Source organism: Lissotriton vulgaris, chromosome 4_1, assembly GCF_964263255.1.
Source record: "Lissotriton vulgaris chromosome 4_1, aLisVul1.2, whole genome shotgun sequence".
Taxonomy (NCBI): domain Eukaryota; kingdom Metazoa; phylum Chordata; class Amphibia; order Caudata; family Salamandridae; genus Lissotriton; species Lissotriton vulgaris.
The window spans coordinates 2138058535-2138073944 of record NC_141691.1 but is presented as its reverse complement, the minus strand read 5'-3'; the positions used below and the strand labels follow the sequence as shown (position 1 = coordinate 2138073944).

The 15410-nt window shown below is 47.2% G+C and overlaps 1 protein-coding gene across 1 annotated transcript in view; it reads right to left on the bottom strand.

Annotated features, from left to right (window-relative positions):
- Positions 1–763: 763 nt before the first annotated feature.
- The window catches only part of LOC147725240 (lymphocyte antigen 6E-like), an 80161-nt gene continuing 65514 nt past the window's right edge, over positions 764–15410 (bottom strand). Inside the window, exons 3-4 of the mRNA XM_086966554.1 lie at positions 11273–11455; positions 764–1005 (exon numbers count right to left, since the gene is read on the bottom strand). Coding sequence (XP_086822680.1) covers positions 11274–11455 — 182 coding nt within the window. The 3' untranslated portion in view covers positions 764–1005; position 11273. The remainder of the gene's footprint in view (positions 1006–11272; positions 11456–15410) is intronic.

The following is a 15410-nucleotide window of genomic DNA, read 5'->3' as shown; positions in this document are numbered from 1 at the left end:
GATCTCATAACCGGTATGGTCTGATGACCTCTCCTCACTTTTGACCAATCAAATTGAGGGAATACACGAATTTGCAACATGGGGGGGTGGTACTTTGCCCTGGAAAATTGTTTATCTAAGGTAGGCTTATCTAGTTAGTTTGTCCGACTTGTCCTAATAGCTGACCTGTCACTGACCCAACGCACTCAATAGGCGATCAAGAGCAGAGGTGCTGGCAGAGTACTCTGTCAGAAAAATCGATAACCCAATCGGGGTTCTGGGAAGGAAATTCGATAACCCAATAGGGGTCCGACTGTTAGATGCAGAGAGGGGTGTGACACTGGTGTTGCACTTTAGCTGAGGGTACTGGTTCTGACATGCGTTGGTCCTGTCCTGATCCAATTTGGTCCGTACCTGTCTTGGTTCAGGTCTCTACCCGTCCTGTCCTGCTATGCCCGTGACATTCCGATGCCCCCCAGCGCATAAGCAGATACTGTGCATCCTCCCAACACTGTTCCCCTAAGACTGATACCAATTTACCCCAAGTAACATGGTGAGGATTCTGATCGCATTCACAGCTGCGGACTTTGAACCTAGGGAACCAGGTTCGAGTTTCGGCGTTGACTCAACCTTATGTGATTCTGGGCCAATCACTTAGTCACCCCAAAAAAATAAATGCAAGAATGGGTCTTTGTGTAATGGAACTAGTGCTCATGTAAAGCAATTTAAAACCTTGGCGCTATAAAAAACTGCAGAGAGAACAGTAAGAAACCTGTATTCATGATTAGTTCTTAAAAACAGATAAAGATGAATTTAATCCTCTATTTAGCCATTGTTTGGAGTAACAGAACATCATTATTCCACTTTTCGTATCAATTACAGAGCAATGCAAACAAAGTATGTATCTTTATTCATCAATCATTTCTAGGATAAGTCTTGAGCCATTGAAGGGTCAGCCAGAAGGAGATTCTGTCCATGTTATTTCCATCAAGATGTCAGGGTAGCCTGGGACCATCTTCTTTTGAGCTAAAGAGAAAACAATACTTTATTTTAGAGGAAAGTACAGGGCATAACTGGTAGTCAACAAAAACAATCATTTTCTTATAGCAGATAGTAGCAAGCATTTTTACAACTTTAAAATGATTCAAATACAGTGGTTTATTTGTAAATAAAGAAAACCTCCACAGAACACGCGTTGGCCCGAAAATGGAGGTTGCACAACACTTTCCTAAACTTACTCATAAGAAATCAACTCTGTCCAAAAGATGCCCCCGGTCACTGCATCACTCAGAAACATCCTGGTATAGGTACCAATGACTCTGTTCGATTACCGATACCTCAATAATATGTCTCACAGCAACACTCCCTCCACACACATCAGGGATCCTAAAATCGACTGTGCTTGTGCAGAGTAAGAATGGTGACTAAAATAGCAATCAAATATCAAATTGTGTTTTGTTAGTGATAACATTTCTGTACATTAAGATGACTGCAGCACTTTCAGTATGATTCAGTGATCTTAACATTCAGTTTACGAACTCTGAACTCAACTTTCTTACTAACATAGAGGACTGAGTAACCAAACAGTGCCCAATTACTCAAATTCAGACATCCCTTTCTCACATCCGGCAATTATGTGATCAGATTCATAAAAACCTCATTTCCAATGTTTGAGAAATGTTGTTGTTGGTTGAGTGGAATGACACCCCACTCAAGAGTTAGCCACAGTCCCAGTCAGGGTAAACCACAAAAATGAGAAAATTAACCTGTGCTGAACCCTGGGTAGCTTGGCGCAAAGAGAGTCAGGCTTAACTAATAAAGTATTTATGCAGCACTTAAACAGTAATAAAGTGAATATACAACAAAAGAAACAATTGCCACCAATGCATACAAAAGGAGTACATTTTAATACATTTTTTGGCACTAAATGACAAAAACATTATTTAGTAGAACCAGTCATGCTTTTTTACATTATGATGTCAAAACTAGTGCCTAAAAGATCAAAGCACAAACCACAGGCATCTAGTCGCACGAGACCTGGGCAAAGTCGAAGGTTTTGGCCGATTGTGATGGAGCAGGGTTTGGATACACAGGCTGTATTTGACCCGGTGTCTGTTTACCTTTAGACTTTCATAAAATTGTAAATAAAAACGTCAGAGAAGGTTACGTTTAGTGAGGCAAGGCAGCCAGCGATGTCGGAGGAGGAGGCATCATCATGGGGAAGCCGCTGGATGAAGTTTCAATGAAGATTTCTACTTTCAAATTTAGGGGCATATTTACATGTGGAGTGGAGTGGCGTGGCTCACTGGTTAGAGGCTGGAGACCCGGAAGCAGAGGACGGACGGGACCAGGGTTCAATTCCTGACGTGGCAGGGTCGTGGACCAGGGTCAGCGGACTCGATAATTTTCGCCTCGGTGCCTACTCTAACCACGGATCACACTCAGCAACTCTGGGCATTAGCTTGCCTCATCTCCACAACGGCCCCCTACATACGCCGGGAATGCCTGGTTTCACCTTGGAGATACCCAGTAGGGACCAACTTACAGGGAAAGCCAGGACGGGTTCCCCAGCGGTCTACAGCACGGAGATACCCCATGTGGGGTGATTCAGGCGCTATACAAGACATCATTACATTACAGTACATTACATTACATTACATAACATTACAAACCCCGATGGCCACCACAGCGTGTCTTTTAGTGGCGTTCTGAGGCAATAGGTGTAAGGGTAAGGACAAGGCTTAATGCTGCCTTGTAAACAAGGCATCATTTGATGCTACACTTAGTGTGAAAGGGGAATGAAATGGGTGTTGTGGTGGGTGTTCCGACGCAAAACCCATTGATTTTGACGCTGCCCCATATTTACAAGAGCAGTGTTAAAGTTAAGACCAACGAAAAGCTGGTGTTAAACAGGCTCAACAAGCAGAAATGTTTAATTTCTCCTCGTTTTTGCTGTTTCCATGTGTGCTGCACAACGCAGCACACATAAACACAGCAACAACAAGGAGAAATGAAACATTTAACAAGGTTCGAAGTCCAGCTGTTCTCTGATCATTAAAGCAAGAATGATTTTCCCTAACAAGAACAATGAAAAGCAACTACGATAGATTTACTGACATCTTTCACATAACATAATATGTTATGTTATGTTATTGCTCTTTGTAAAGCGCAACTGTTACCAAAAAGATGTCCTGGCACTAAGAGAAGGCCTAAAGAGGAATCAAGCCAGACAGAGAGATACGCACATCGGTATAGATCAGTTTGTGAAAAGCCAAGTTTTTAGTGTCTTCCTAAAAGCAAGGAGGTCGGTCATGCTTCTTAAAGAAAGAGGAGGCGCGTTCCAGGCCTTTGCTGCGTTAACTGTGAAACTTCTGCCCCCCAGTTGCCCTTCTTCATCCTAGGTACTGCCGCCAATTTGGCGTCAGATGATCGTAATGTTCTAGTCGGAGTGTACCAATAGGTGAGTTGATTGCGGAATTTAGGCCCTATTCCATGAAGGGCTGGCTTTGAAAACCAAGCAGAAGGCCTTGAATTGGGTGCATTTCCTCACTGGGAGCCAGTGCTGGGCTTTGATTTGGGCAGAGATGGATTCAGACCCTGTCCTCAGGTAGGTCGCCACCCAGCCGCCACACGGTCCTCCCGTGACGCTGCCCCCGCTGTCGCCTGCCCCTGCCGCTGCCTGGTTCCGCGTGAGCCCCCTCAGGTGATCGCTGCATTGTATTTGTGTTGCTCTGTTTTAATCGTATTTGGTGATCCTTGTTCCCCTTGTTGTGCCTTATACAACCTTTGCCTTTTGTGACCCCTCGTTCCCCCGCATTGTCCCCCGTTCTTCCCCCAACCCCCTCTGTGCCTTCTCCCCGCCGCTGAGTCCCTGCGGGTTGGCCCCCCTGCCGTCCCCATTCGCAGCCCCACTCCCGCCTCCCAGCTGCTTCTCCCTACCTCAACAACCGGTCTCATCCTCCTAGACCTCTCGACTGCCTTCCACACTGTTTGCCAACGCACCATGATAACCCGCTTCTTCAACACAGGGATCCAAGGAAAGGCCCTGGACTGGATCACCTCGTTCCTCTCCGACAGAACCCAGAGAGTCCGCCTACCTCCTTTCCGCTCAGCAGCCACCAAGATCATCTGCGGTGTACCCCAAGGCTCCTCGCTCAGCCCAACCCTCTTCAACATGTACATGAGCCCCCTCGCCGCCATCGCACGTAAACACAACATCAACATCATCTCCTACGCCGACGACACCCAACTGAAACTCTCCCTCACCAAAGACCCAGCCACCACCAAAACCAACCTCCAGGAAGGAATGAAAGACTTCGCAGAATGGATGAAACTCAGTCGCCTGAAGTTTAACTCAGACAAGCCGGAGGTCCTAATCCTCGGACAATCCTCCTCCGCCTGGGACAACTCCTGGTGGCCCACAGTGCTGGGCACCGCACCAAAACCCACGGACCACGCTCGCAACCTGGGATTCAACCTGGACTCCTCCCTCACAATGGCCAAGCAAGTCAACGCCATCTCGTCATCTTGCTTCAACACTCTGCACATGCTCCGTAAGATCTTTCGGTGGATCCCCACCGAAACCAGAAAAACCGTCACCCAGGCCCTCATCACAGCCGACTGGACAACGGAAACGCCCTATATGCAGGAACCACAGCCAAACTTCAGAAACGACTCCAGCGCATACAGAACGCCTCTGCACGACTCATCCTCGACATCCCCCACCACAGCCAGATATCCGCCCACCTGAGAAACCTGCACTGGTTCCCCGTCAGCAAGAGGATCATGTTCAGGCTCCTCACCCACGCACGCAAAGCAATCCACGACAATGGCCCTAAATACCTCAACAACCTCCTCTCGTTTTACACCCCCACCTGCCAGCTACGCTCTGCCAGCCTCGTACTCGCCACAGTCCCACGGATCTGCAGAACCACCACCGGAGGGAAATCATTCTCCTACCTGACAGCCGAAACATAGAACTCCCTCCCCACCCACCTACGACTAACCGAGGACCATCTTACCTTAAGGAAACACCTCAAGACCTGGCTCTTCGAGCAGTAGCGACACCCTCCCCCCTCTCCCTCCAGTGCCTTGAGACCATTATGGGTGAGTAGCGCGCTCTATAAATTTATTGGTTGAGACCTAGGTGTGCGATTAAGTAATTTGGCAGCTGCATTCTATAGAACCTGCAGTTTATTTAGGGATCCCTCATGTATCTTCTAATAAAGACTGTTGCAATAATCCAGTCTCGACATAATGAAAGCAGTGACAACTGTTTTTTGTGCCACTTTGGGGAATAATGGCAATATTTTTTGCAAGATTTTAGAATTGTATTAACCTGATCCCTGCAGCTCAATTTATCATCAATCCAGAAACCCAGATTTTTCACTTTCCTAACTGGCGTGGGAAGCTGGCCCAGGTCTGCTGGGAAGCAATCTGGTGTCCAGAGTTTTGGGTTGTTTCCAAACAAAACCACCTCTATTTTACTGGAGTTGAGTTTCAAACAATCTTGGGCCATCCAACCCCCACGGCATTCATACAATTTCGCAACCTCAAAGAGGTAGTCTGCGTGCCGCCTGGAAAAAGGTTCACCACTATTTGGGTATCATCATCATATGATGTTGGTGATTCAATAAGGGGAGCCAGCAAGGAGACATAAATACTAAAAAGGGTCGGCTCAAAGATGAACCCTGATAGTTTATATATTCAGATTAAATGCACAAGAACCGTTTAGTTACAGTATGTTGGGGTGACGTCCTCCACATCTATCAATCAATCAGTGTTTGTTAAGTGCCACTACTCAGACCCTGAGGGTCTTAAGGCGCTGGCGGGAGCTGCTGATCCAACAGAGTGCTGAGGTTTAGTCCAATACCCAGGGCTTGAGAGCATTCCTGAATTGGATCAGATTCTGGGATAGCCTGAGGTGGAGAGGTGGGGTGTTCCAGGTTTTGGCAGCCCAACAGATCTTCCTCGGGTCCTGGTCTTGAGGATCTGAGGGATGGTAACAAGGGCCAGCAGGGTGGAGCGCTGGTGTCTGGTGGGGACGTGGAATGAGAGGCAGTGGTTCAGATATGCTGGCCCTGCGTCATTGAGAGCTTTGCAGCTGTATGTGAGGAGCTTGAAGGTGACTCTTTTGTTGACTGGGAGCCAGTGGCATTCTTGCAGGTGTTCAAGACGTGGTTGCAGTGGGGCATGTTGGGGACCAGTCTGGCTGCGTTCTGAACGTTTGCAGTTTCCTGAGGAGTTTTTGGGTGATGCCTGCATAGAGTACATTGCTGTAGTCGAGCCTGCTGCTGATGAATGCATGGGCAACTGTTTTTCTACCCTCCGTGGGGATCCATCTGAAGGTCTTTCAAAGCAGGTGGATAGTGTGGAATCAAGATGAGGAGGCGGCGTTGATCTGCTGGTTCATAGTGAGCGGGAAGTCTAGTACAATTCTGAGGTTCTGTGCGTGCTCTGTGGGTTTGGGGAGGAGTTCGTAGTGCTGCGGGCCACCAGGAGTCTTCCCAAGTGGAGATGTTGGGCCCCAGGATGAGTACTTTGGTCTTGTGTGAGTTGAGCTTGAGGCAGCTGTCTCTTATCCATGTGGCGATGGCCTTAAGCCCAGAAGTTGTTACTGGCCATTGCAGGCTCGTTGGCAAAGGAGAGGATCAGCTGGGTGTCGTTGGCGTCGAAGGTGATGCTGAGTCCATGGGTCCTGATTATGGCTGCGAGTGGGCCATGTAGATGGTGGAGAGTGTGGGGCTCAGGGAAGATCCCTGGGGGACTCCGCAGCTGATCTCTGTCAGTTCTGAAAAGAATGGTGGTGGTCTGACTCGCTCTGTTCCACCGGTGAGGAAGGAACGGATCCAGTACAGGGTGTTGTTGTGGATGCCGGCACCGTGGAGTCTTGTGCTTGGGGTGCAGTGGAAGGTGTCAAAGGTGGCTGAGAGGTCTAGAAGGATGAGGGCTACTGTTTCTCCTCCGTCGAGGATGGAGCAGATGTCATTGGCGGCGGCCAGCATGGCAGTCTTGGTGCTGTTGTTTCTTCAAAAGCTGGATTGATAGGTGTCCAGGACATGGCTGGCTTTGTTAAAATCAGAGAGTTGGGCGTTGATGGCCTTCTTGATGACATTGGCTTGTGAGGGAAGAACTGAGATGGGTCTGAAATTCTTCAGGTCTATTGGGTCAGCATACGTTTTCTTCAGCAGAGGTAATCTCGGCATGTTTCCAGTCATCAGAGAAAGTGGCAGTCTTGATGAAGTAGGTAATGGTGTGTGGTAGTTTGGGGGCATAGAGGTGGTAGGCTCCGTGGAAAATGTGCTGTGGGCCGGGGTCCGAGGGAGCTCCAGAGTGAATGCTCTTCATGGTCTTGAGAGTGTCATCTGTGGTAGAGGGGTCCAGTTGAGCAAGATCTATTAGGGGCGTCGTCATCACATGTGGTGGTGGTGGGAATGATGGGTGGGTCTTGGGATTTAAGCTGTTGTAGATCCGCTTGATCTTGTGGTGGAAGTGGTGCTGAGTTTGTTGCAGAGATCTTGGAAGGCATGGCACTGGATGCCTTACTGTGTAACTCTAATGTCTTTGATATTCTTGCAAATGTACTTGGAGCAATATTGTTCAAAGGGCAAAAGACATCAGAACTGAACTTGATGCTAAGGTGGGCACTAAAAACCCGCCCATATTTACAGAATGACTTTGACATCTCCATACAGACTGTAAGAAACTGTCAGACAGTTTAAGAACACAGGCCACCCAACCTTTTCTATCATCTCCATCGATGTGTAGGTCTATGGGCACCTGGCTAAGCTTATGACCCATATGACTAGCTCAGTGGAGTCTGACTCGTAGGTTTGCAGTATGCTGCTCTCACACTGGGCAACAGATACAATCCCTGTGCCCAAGAAGTGGCTGTTGTGTGTACCTGCACAAGGATGTATTTTAATCCTTTGTCTAGTGGGCCCATGAAACAAGAAGGTGATTGATAGAATGCTTGACTTCATCTCAGCTACCAGCAAACGCTTGGGGCTCCATTCCACCACAAAGATTTTTGCTCATCATTCCACTCTAGACAGAGGCCTGCCTTATGCACGTCAGTACTGACCGTCCTCCCCCTGGGAACAGTCCCCTCTCAAATACCAGGTGAGGCCCCCTCTGGAAGGGAACACTAACGACCGTCAACCACTTTCGGCAAATTTGTCTCACTCAAGTAGGGTGCAGCTTAAGTTATACAGGGTTTCAAACAGACGCATTGAAATTCTTCCACCATTCCGATGGGACTAAAATCACTAGAAAGGAACTGAGTAACTGCTTTAGCTTCTGAAGTCTGAAACTGCAAACGCCGGATGTATCATGTTAGGACTGAAATTCTGAGATACAAATTTGTTTACGGGATAAATTCTGGAGCACTGCTGTTTCTGGATCTGTTGCACCATGGGACCAAGCAGAGCATATGGGAAAACTTTCCATTAGAACATACTTCCATGTTTTTATACCCCTTAGAAATTCAAAGCTTAAACACTATTGGACATTGGCTAGGAATGTGTAAATTGTTCTGGTTTTCAATGCCTAGCATGTATATGAAATAACTTTCCTTTTTATAAAGATACGCACTTATGGGTTCATTACCTGTAATTAGTAGGCCTAGGTGGTAAATTCCTTTCCGCTGCAGAATTTGGGTAATTTCGCGTTCCACGGAGAACGTGGAATTACCAAAAATTCTGCGATTCGCGGCTTTGCATAGTTTTTGCTTTTTTGCTCTTTCAAAATGCATGTTCGCAAGATATTTCTCCCCTACCACGCAAACAGCGTTCACAAACAGGAAAAAAGCATTGCGAACGGGTGGAACAAGCAATTCCGCATGTTCGCAGCACTTTTGTGTGCTCGTGGAGATTTTTTACCAGTTTGCAGAGCTTTGCGTAGCGCGACTATGCAAATTCCTCCCTTCCCTAGTAATTAGCCTGTTTAATGTACTCTGAATGTGTAACTTCACATCACCTCCTAGAATGAACTTTAAGCTGTTGACACTCTCTTTCTGGGGCAGTCAAGTGCTGAAGGACAATCAATGGAGAACAACAGCATTTAGACCCAAGAGACACAAGTGATAAACATACAAAATTGTTCCCAGTAGTCCTCCTGTTTAAAGAAATACTGCCTCTTCTTTAGAGAATCTACTGCTGGAGTACCAGGACACATGGCCGTGGTGCAGATATGTCTGAGAGAAGAAAGGAAGCAGAAACCCTGGAGTCCTGGTCCTGCTGCTGCACTAGAGCCCTTGGGAGGATACCAGACACCCTCACCAACTTATACCAGTCAGGATTGTCCAGGTCACCTGCTGGTATGCCAATGTCCTTAGGTCACGTGGTTAGAGTGACATGCTACTTGTGGTGTTCTCATCAACAGCGAAGTTAGATCTGAGCCAAACACCACGCCTGACACACAGCGCAGTTAAATGTGTTGAACTTGTGAGCAAACAACGTCTACAAGAACCATCCACAATATCATATGGGTCTGCGGAACAATGTGAGACGAGGCACGGCCAAGGAATCCAGCTGAGACACCTGAGGAGGAGGTGACAACGGAGGGTTCGGGCTGTTTCTGGTCTTAGTGTTGGCTTGGAGACAGAAGGCTTCTGGCTGCGCCACCTGAGATGCACCACTCTCATGTTGGCCAATCATTTAGAGGTTGGGGCAGTTAAGGGGTTTCCCAATGACATGGAGAACATTCCGACTTCACCCAGTTAAAGGCAAACCACCTGCAAACAGGGAAGGGCATAGATGAGGTCCTTCTAGTTCTGAGCGGCTGGGAATCTCTAGCGTCCCTCCTTCAATTCACAGAGAATCCTTCAGCGGATCCTTGAGGCGCATTGAGGAGGGCTTTGTGTCCCATCACTCAACACACAGTGCAGTGCCTGAGTTATAACTTTAATTGCCATCTTGAGGGTGTTCAAGAGCTTATTAGGTATAGCAGAATCCTGTAGAAGGAAGCCACTGGGGGTTTCACTTTTTCAGGAGTACATGTACACCAGTGGGAAAGTCATTTTAAGAATTCTGTAGGTTCCCAGGGCCTAGTGAATCCCCTGTAAGCCATCATACTGAGCGCACAGCAGAGTGGGAGGGAACGCCAGAGATCCCTATGGTCCAGGCATGCAAGCAGCCTGTTCTGGCAGGTACAAGTCACATCTCCCAACAAGCTGCTCTGCTGAGCTCCATGGTGGGCCAGACACCCCCACTACCCTGCCCTAAACTGGCCATCTCTGTGACTGAGGTCTGATACACACACCAGCTGTGTGTGGGGCCAATGATGAAGGGAGACGTCAGTGGTGGAGTTACCACCTCTCAGGTGTAAATTGAGGCTGTATCGCCTCTGTAACAAGACACTGGGGCCAGGGAATCCCTGCAGCTCATGGCCCTGTCTTAGTAGCTTCACCCGAGGGAGTTGTCCTACTCAAAACCTTTCTTTTTCTAGGAGCAGTAAAAAGCCACTGATGCTATTCTGAATATGTCAATCATACCTTTCTACTGGCCAAAATTTCAATTATGCTAAAGTTATCAAATAAATATTGGTAATTCTGTGTTACTCTTAATCATGCAATTACCATCAACAACATGATTTTGACCCTTTCATAATTAAGAGCAATTTGCAGAGAAAAAATCCCACCGTGAGTTCAGAATTAGCACGCAGGATTGCCTGCTCCCACTGCAGTTCATGTTCTGTTGCACTTGATATTATTCTCTTCCTTTTTGGCTAAGAGTGCATCTCATTCTAAGAAACTACCTCTAAATGCTGGGACTAAGCTGGAAAAAAATCAAACTCCTAATGCACATTTAGGTAGTGCTCGTTAAACCATCATCCAGCAGTGGGAGGGTAGTAGGTCCAACCAGCCATTTCTTACCTCAAAGTCTGGCGTAGAGCTGGAGGGTGCTGACACCCACTGCCAGAAAGAATCCCTCTGCCTGTGACACCCCATCAGCTCCATGCCCCAATAGAACTTCAAGTGATCATGCGTAGGTCCAACCAGCCCTTTCTTACCTCACAGTCCAACATAGAGCAGGAGAGAACTGACCCCTGCTGCTTTGACCCCCTAGGTCACACCCTGTGAGCATCATGTCCCAATAGACCGTGCAGTTAGAGGAGTGTAGGTACAACTATCTCATCCCTACCTCACAGTCCAGCGCAGAGGAGGAGGAAGCTGATACCAGCTGTCTGGGAGCACCCTCTGTGCCTGTGAACCCCCTAGGTCACACCCTGTGAGCACCATGTCCCAATAGACGGTCCAGTTAGAGGAGTGTAGGTACAACTACCCCATCCTTACCTCACAGTCCAGCGTAGAGGAGGAGGATGCTGACACCCATTGCCAGGAAGAGCTGGGTGTAGCTGGTCCTCTTGCTGGCGGCCCCATTTGCCACCGCATGGATGCCCTTGTTGCAGCGGTCTGTGGTGCAGCAGAAGGTGGCCCCATCACAGGTCATTGCACATCCCTTGCTGATGATTTCACCTAGGAAGACATAAAGATCACATTTAGGGGGTGGGAAGATCCATTGGATTCCAGCAGTGATAAACCTACAATTCAGAAGAGAAAGCAGACCTCTGATGTGCCTGAGGCTGCGGAACATGTTATTGATGATCTGTAGATGCGCTGAAGGATCAATGAGTGTGACTGAGGAAAGTGAGGTGTGCTCTGACGTAACTTGCGTCCAGAGCTGCTGTTGCTGATCATCATCATCGTCATCAATACCACCATCACCATAATCATCATCTGCATCATCATCATCATCATCATCATCATTATCATCTTCATCACCATCATCACCGTCATCATCACCATCATCATCATCATCATGATCACCATCATCATCACCATCATCATCACCATCATAATCATAATCGTCATCATAATCATTATCTTCCTCGTCACCAACATAATAATCATCACCAAATTTATCATCATCATCGCCATCATAATCATCATCAACGTTATCATCGCCATCATTTCCATAATCATCACCATATTCATCATCATCATCATCATCCTCTCGTCATCATCGTTACCATAGTCACCATCATCATCATCATTACCACCACCATCATCATCATCATCATGATCACCTTCATCATCACCATCATCATCACCAACAACACCATCATCATCATAATCATAATCGTCATCATAATCATAATCGTCATCATCACCATAACCACATTCATCATCATCATCATCACCATCATAATCATCATCAACATTATCATCGCCATCATCACCATAATCATCACCATATTCATCATCATCATCATCATCCTATCATCATCGCCATCATCATTACCATCATCATCACCATCATCATCATCACCATCACCATCACCATCATCGTCATCATTGCCATCATCACCCTCACCATCATTATCTTCGTCATCATCATCTTAAACCATCCATAATATTATTCATTAAAATAATGTGTTCATAAATCATATATTGATAAGAATGATTGGGATGATTACAACAATAGCAATAATAGCAAAGGGCAGCAACCATGATACCAATTATAGAAAGATAAAAGTCAATTAAGAACTAGTATTCTAATCATTAGCAGTAGTAGGAAGAGTAGTAATACTACTAGTGGTGAGAGTAGTCTAAGAGAGTGTCCCTTTGGGATGGTCAGCCCCCCCCACACATTTTGCTCCAGTGCTGATGGTTATGACTCTGATAGTGCCCCAAGGCCTGCAAACCAGGCCCCAGTGCCAGCGCTCTCTCCCTAACAATGTTATGTGTATATTGTGAACCCTATTTTACATGGACTTTACCCCTTTACAAGTCCATAGTGCATGGTACCCGTGGTACCCACAGCTTAGGTGGTAAAGGAGTCCCCAGGGCATGCAGCACTGACTGTGCCACCCTGAGGGACCCAAGTAAACTACTGACAGCAGGCCAGCCCCTGCAGACTGCAGGGGAAGTGAAAACTGCTCCAACTCAACATTGACTTCACCAGGTGTGGCAAGGTCACAGCGTTATTTTTAATATGTGCAAGTCACCCCTAAGGAAGGCCTCCAAAATGTGTAGACCTGCACGTGCAAGCTTCTATGTCCCTCTAGTGCCTTTTACTTTTAAAGGCTACTATCAGTGAAAGGCGGTCCATAGAACAACATAGGCTAGAACCCGGACAACCCTGATTTGTGCCGCTCCGTTATGGTACCACCTAAATATGTTATGTTTGGTATCAAACAACGTGCCTTCTCCCTCCTGACATGAGTCTCTTGCCAGGAGCGATGGGGCATGCACCCAGGTAGCTACCTTAGAGGTTGCCCACCTGGTTGCCCCAGCATTCCTGGGCCTTGGCTGGCATCCCACAGTTGCTCTTGCCAAGATAGGATTCCGACCTCCTGCCAAGAAGTGTGAACACTCCCAGGAGTCAAAAATTAAGGCCTGGGCAGGAAGGAGGCAACACCTCTTCCTTCCCCGGATGGCTAGTGAAGAGGCACATCAAGGCAGTGAGCTTCAAAGGCTACAGCACCTCTGATATACATCCACACTGCCTCCCAAAGGGAGGTTCAACCGTCCCACTGCCATAGGCACATTTACGCCCAGGCAGGAAGGAAATTAAGATATTCAGGAGGCGTAACCCAACCCGAAGGCTAGTTACACCACTTGGGTGGAATGTGTGTCGTTATACTGCACTCTTTTTATCCGCAGGGAATCACAACGCAGTCGTTACAACGACCGAGTTGTGATTCCGCATACCATTACTCTGCAAGTCGTAACAACAACTTGCGGAAGGGGGGTGCTGGATGTTGGAATAGTATCATTTACTATTCCAACTCCAGTCTGTGCGGACAGTAGGGAAGGTGTTGGATTTTAAATCAACACTCCCCCCGCCCCCCCTGCAAGTTGTTGTTCCGACTTGCGGAGTAATGGTCAAGGTTGTGATTTCCTGCAGGCAAAACATTTTTTACTAAACGTTGTTTACCCTAGGGTGGGCTCCCTGGTCTGCACAACCGAGGAAGACTTCCACCAATTTTAAAAGTGCTAGAATAGAGGGTTCTTGGTAGAAAAGGTGACCTCTGACCTGGATATGGTCGCTACAGGGGAGGATTAGCCGCTGGGACAAAAAGCCCTTTGACCACTTACTTCCAAACCCCTAACACTCCTAATCCTAGGATTCAGGAGCCCCTGACCTCAGAAAAGTAGTTCTGAATCGTCTTGCATCGAAGAGGACAAAGAAGAGACCTGTGTCCGCGACAACAGGACTTGCTCAAACCAAAAGAGCGGTACTCTGCACCTGTGGCAATTCTCCTGGAATTTCCTGATTGAAACTCATCCTCGGATAAATCTCAGTTCCCCCAGACAGAGGGACCCTGGTGGAAGCTTGTAGCATCCTCAGACTGCCCTGGACTAGTGGCACTGTCCCCTGAAAACTGCATATAAAGCAACGCTCGCAATCCTAAGTATCACTGGCCATCGGGCCCTCAGATGGATGACCCAAATCCAGGTGGTCTAGTGAATTGTAGGAACCGTAACTCTGCCTTACAAAAAGATTCAGGCTGCTACCGTGTTCCCTGGGACTAACAGGCATCGGAGAAACCATCTAATCTGCATGCCGTTGCCAAGACTTTTTAGTCACCAGTCCTGCAACCAACCCCTGCAATTGATACTGCATCTAGAGGGAACACCACCCAACCTTCATCCAATGTCAGCAGTGGCCCTGTTGTATTTTTGCATCTTGGCTCCCCACAGCACAGCGTAAGCAGTGAAAACAGCTCCCCCGCGGTTCCTGTTCCACACCAGAATGACTTTGCACCAGGTCTAGATAACATTTTACACTGACTGTCATGGCTTGGCCCAGGGACCTGCATGACCTTTACCCTCTGTTGGTTCCACATAACTCGGCCTGCGAGTGACCAAATTCTCACAATCACTTTTTTCCATTGACCACAATGGAAAGATTCTGCAGTGTTGAATTACTGGAATTTATGTTTCCTGTTAAAAGCGATAACTCCAGCTAAATGTATGCTTTTACATTCATTTTGGTGTCTAAATTAAGATAAAAATACACTTTATTTTAATAAATCTGTGTAGGATATCTATTGAGTCCTATCAATTACTTTTCATCCAAGATGGTACTCTGAAATGCTTTACTTGTTCCTCTCTGAAATGCTTAACATCTGTCCCGCTAGTAAAGCCATCGGGTCCTCAGAGGGATGACCAAAATCCAAAAGGTCTAGCACATTGTGGGAAATGTAGTCCTACCTTCCACAAAGTTACACGTGGCTACCATGTTCCCCGGGACCATCGGATGTAGAAGTAACTATCTGCTCCACTTCTTACTGCCAAGGCTTGTTGACCGCCAGCCTGGTAACCAACATCTACACTCAAAGCTGCATCTAGAGGGAACTTCATCCAACATCAGCAGCAGCCCCATTGTTGTGTTTTTACATCTTTCCGCGTCAACGCTGTTTCA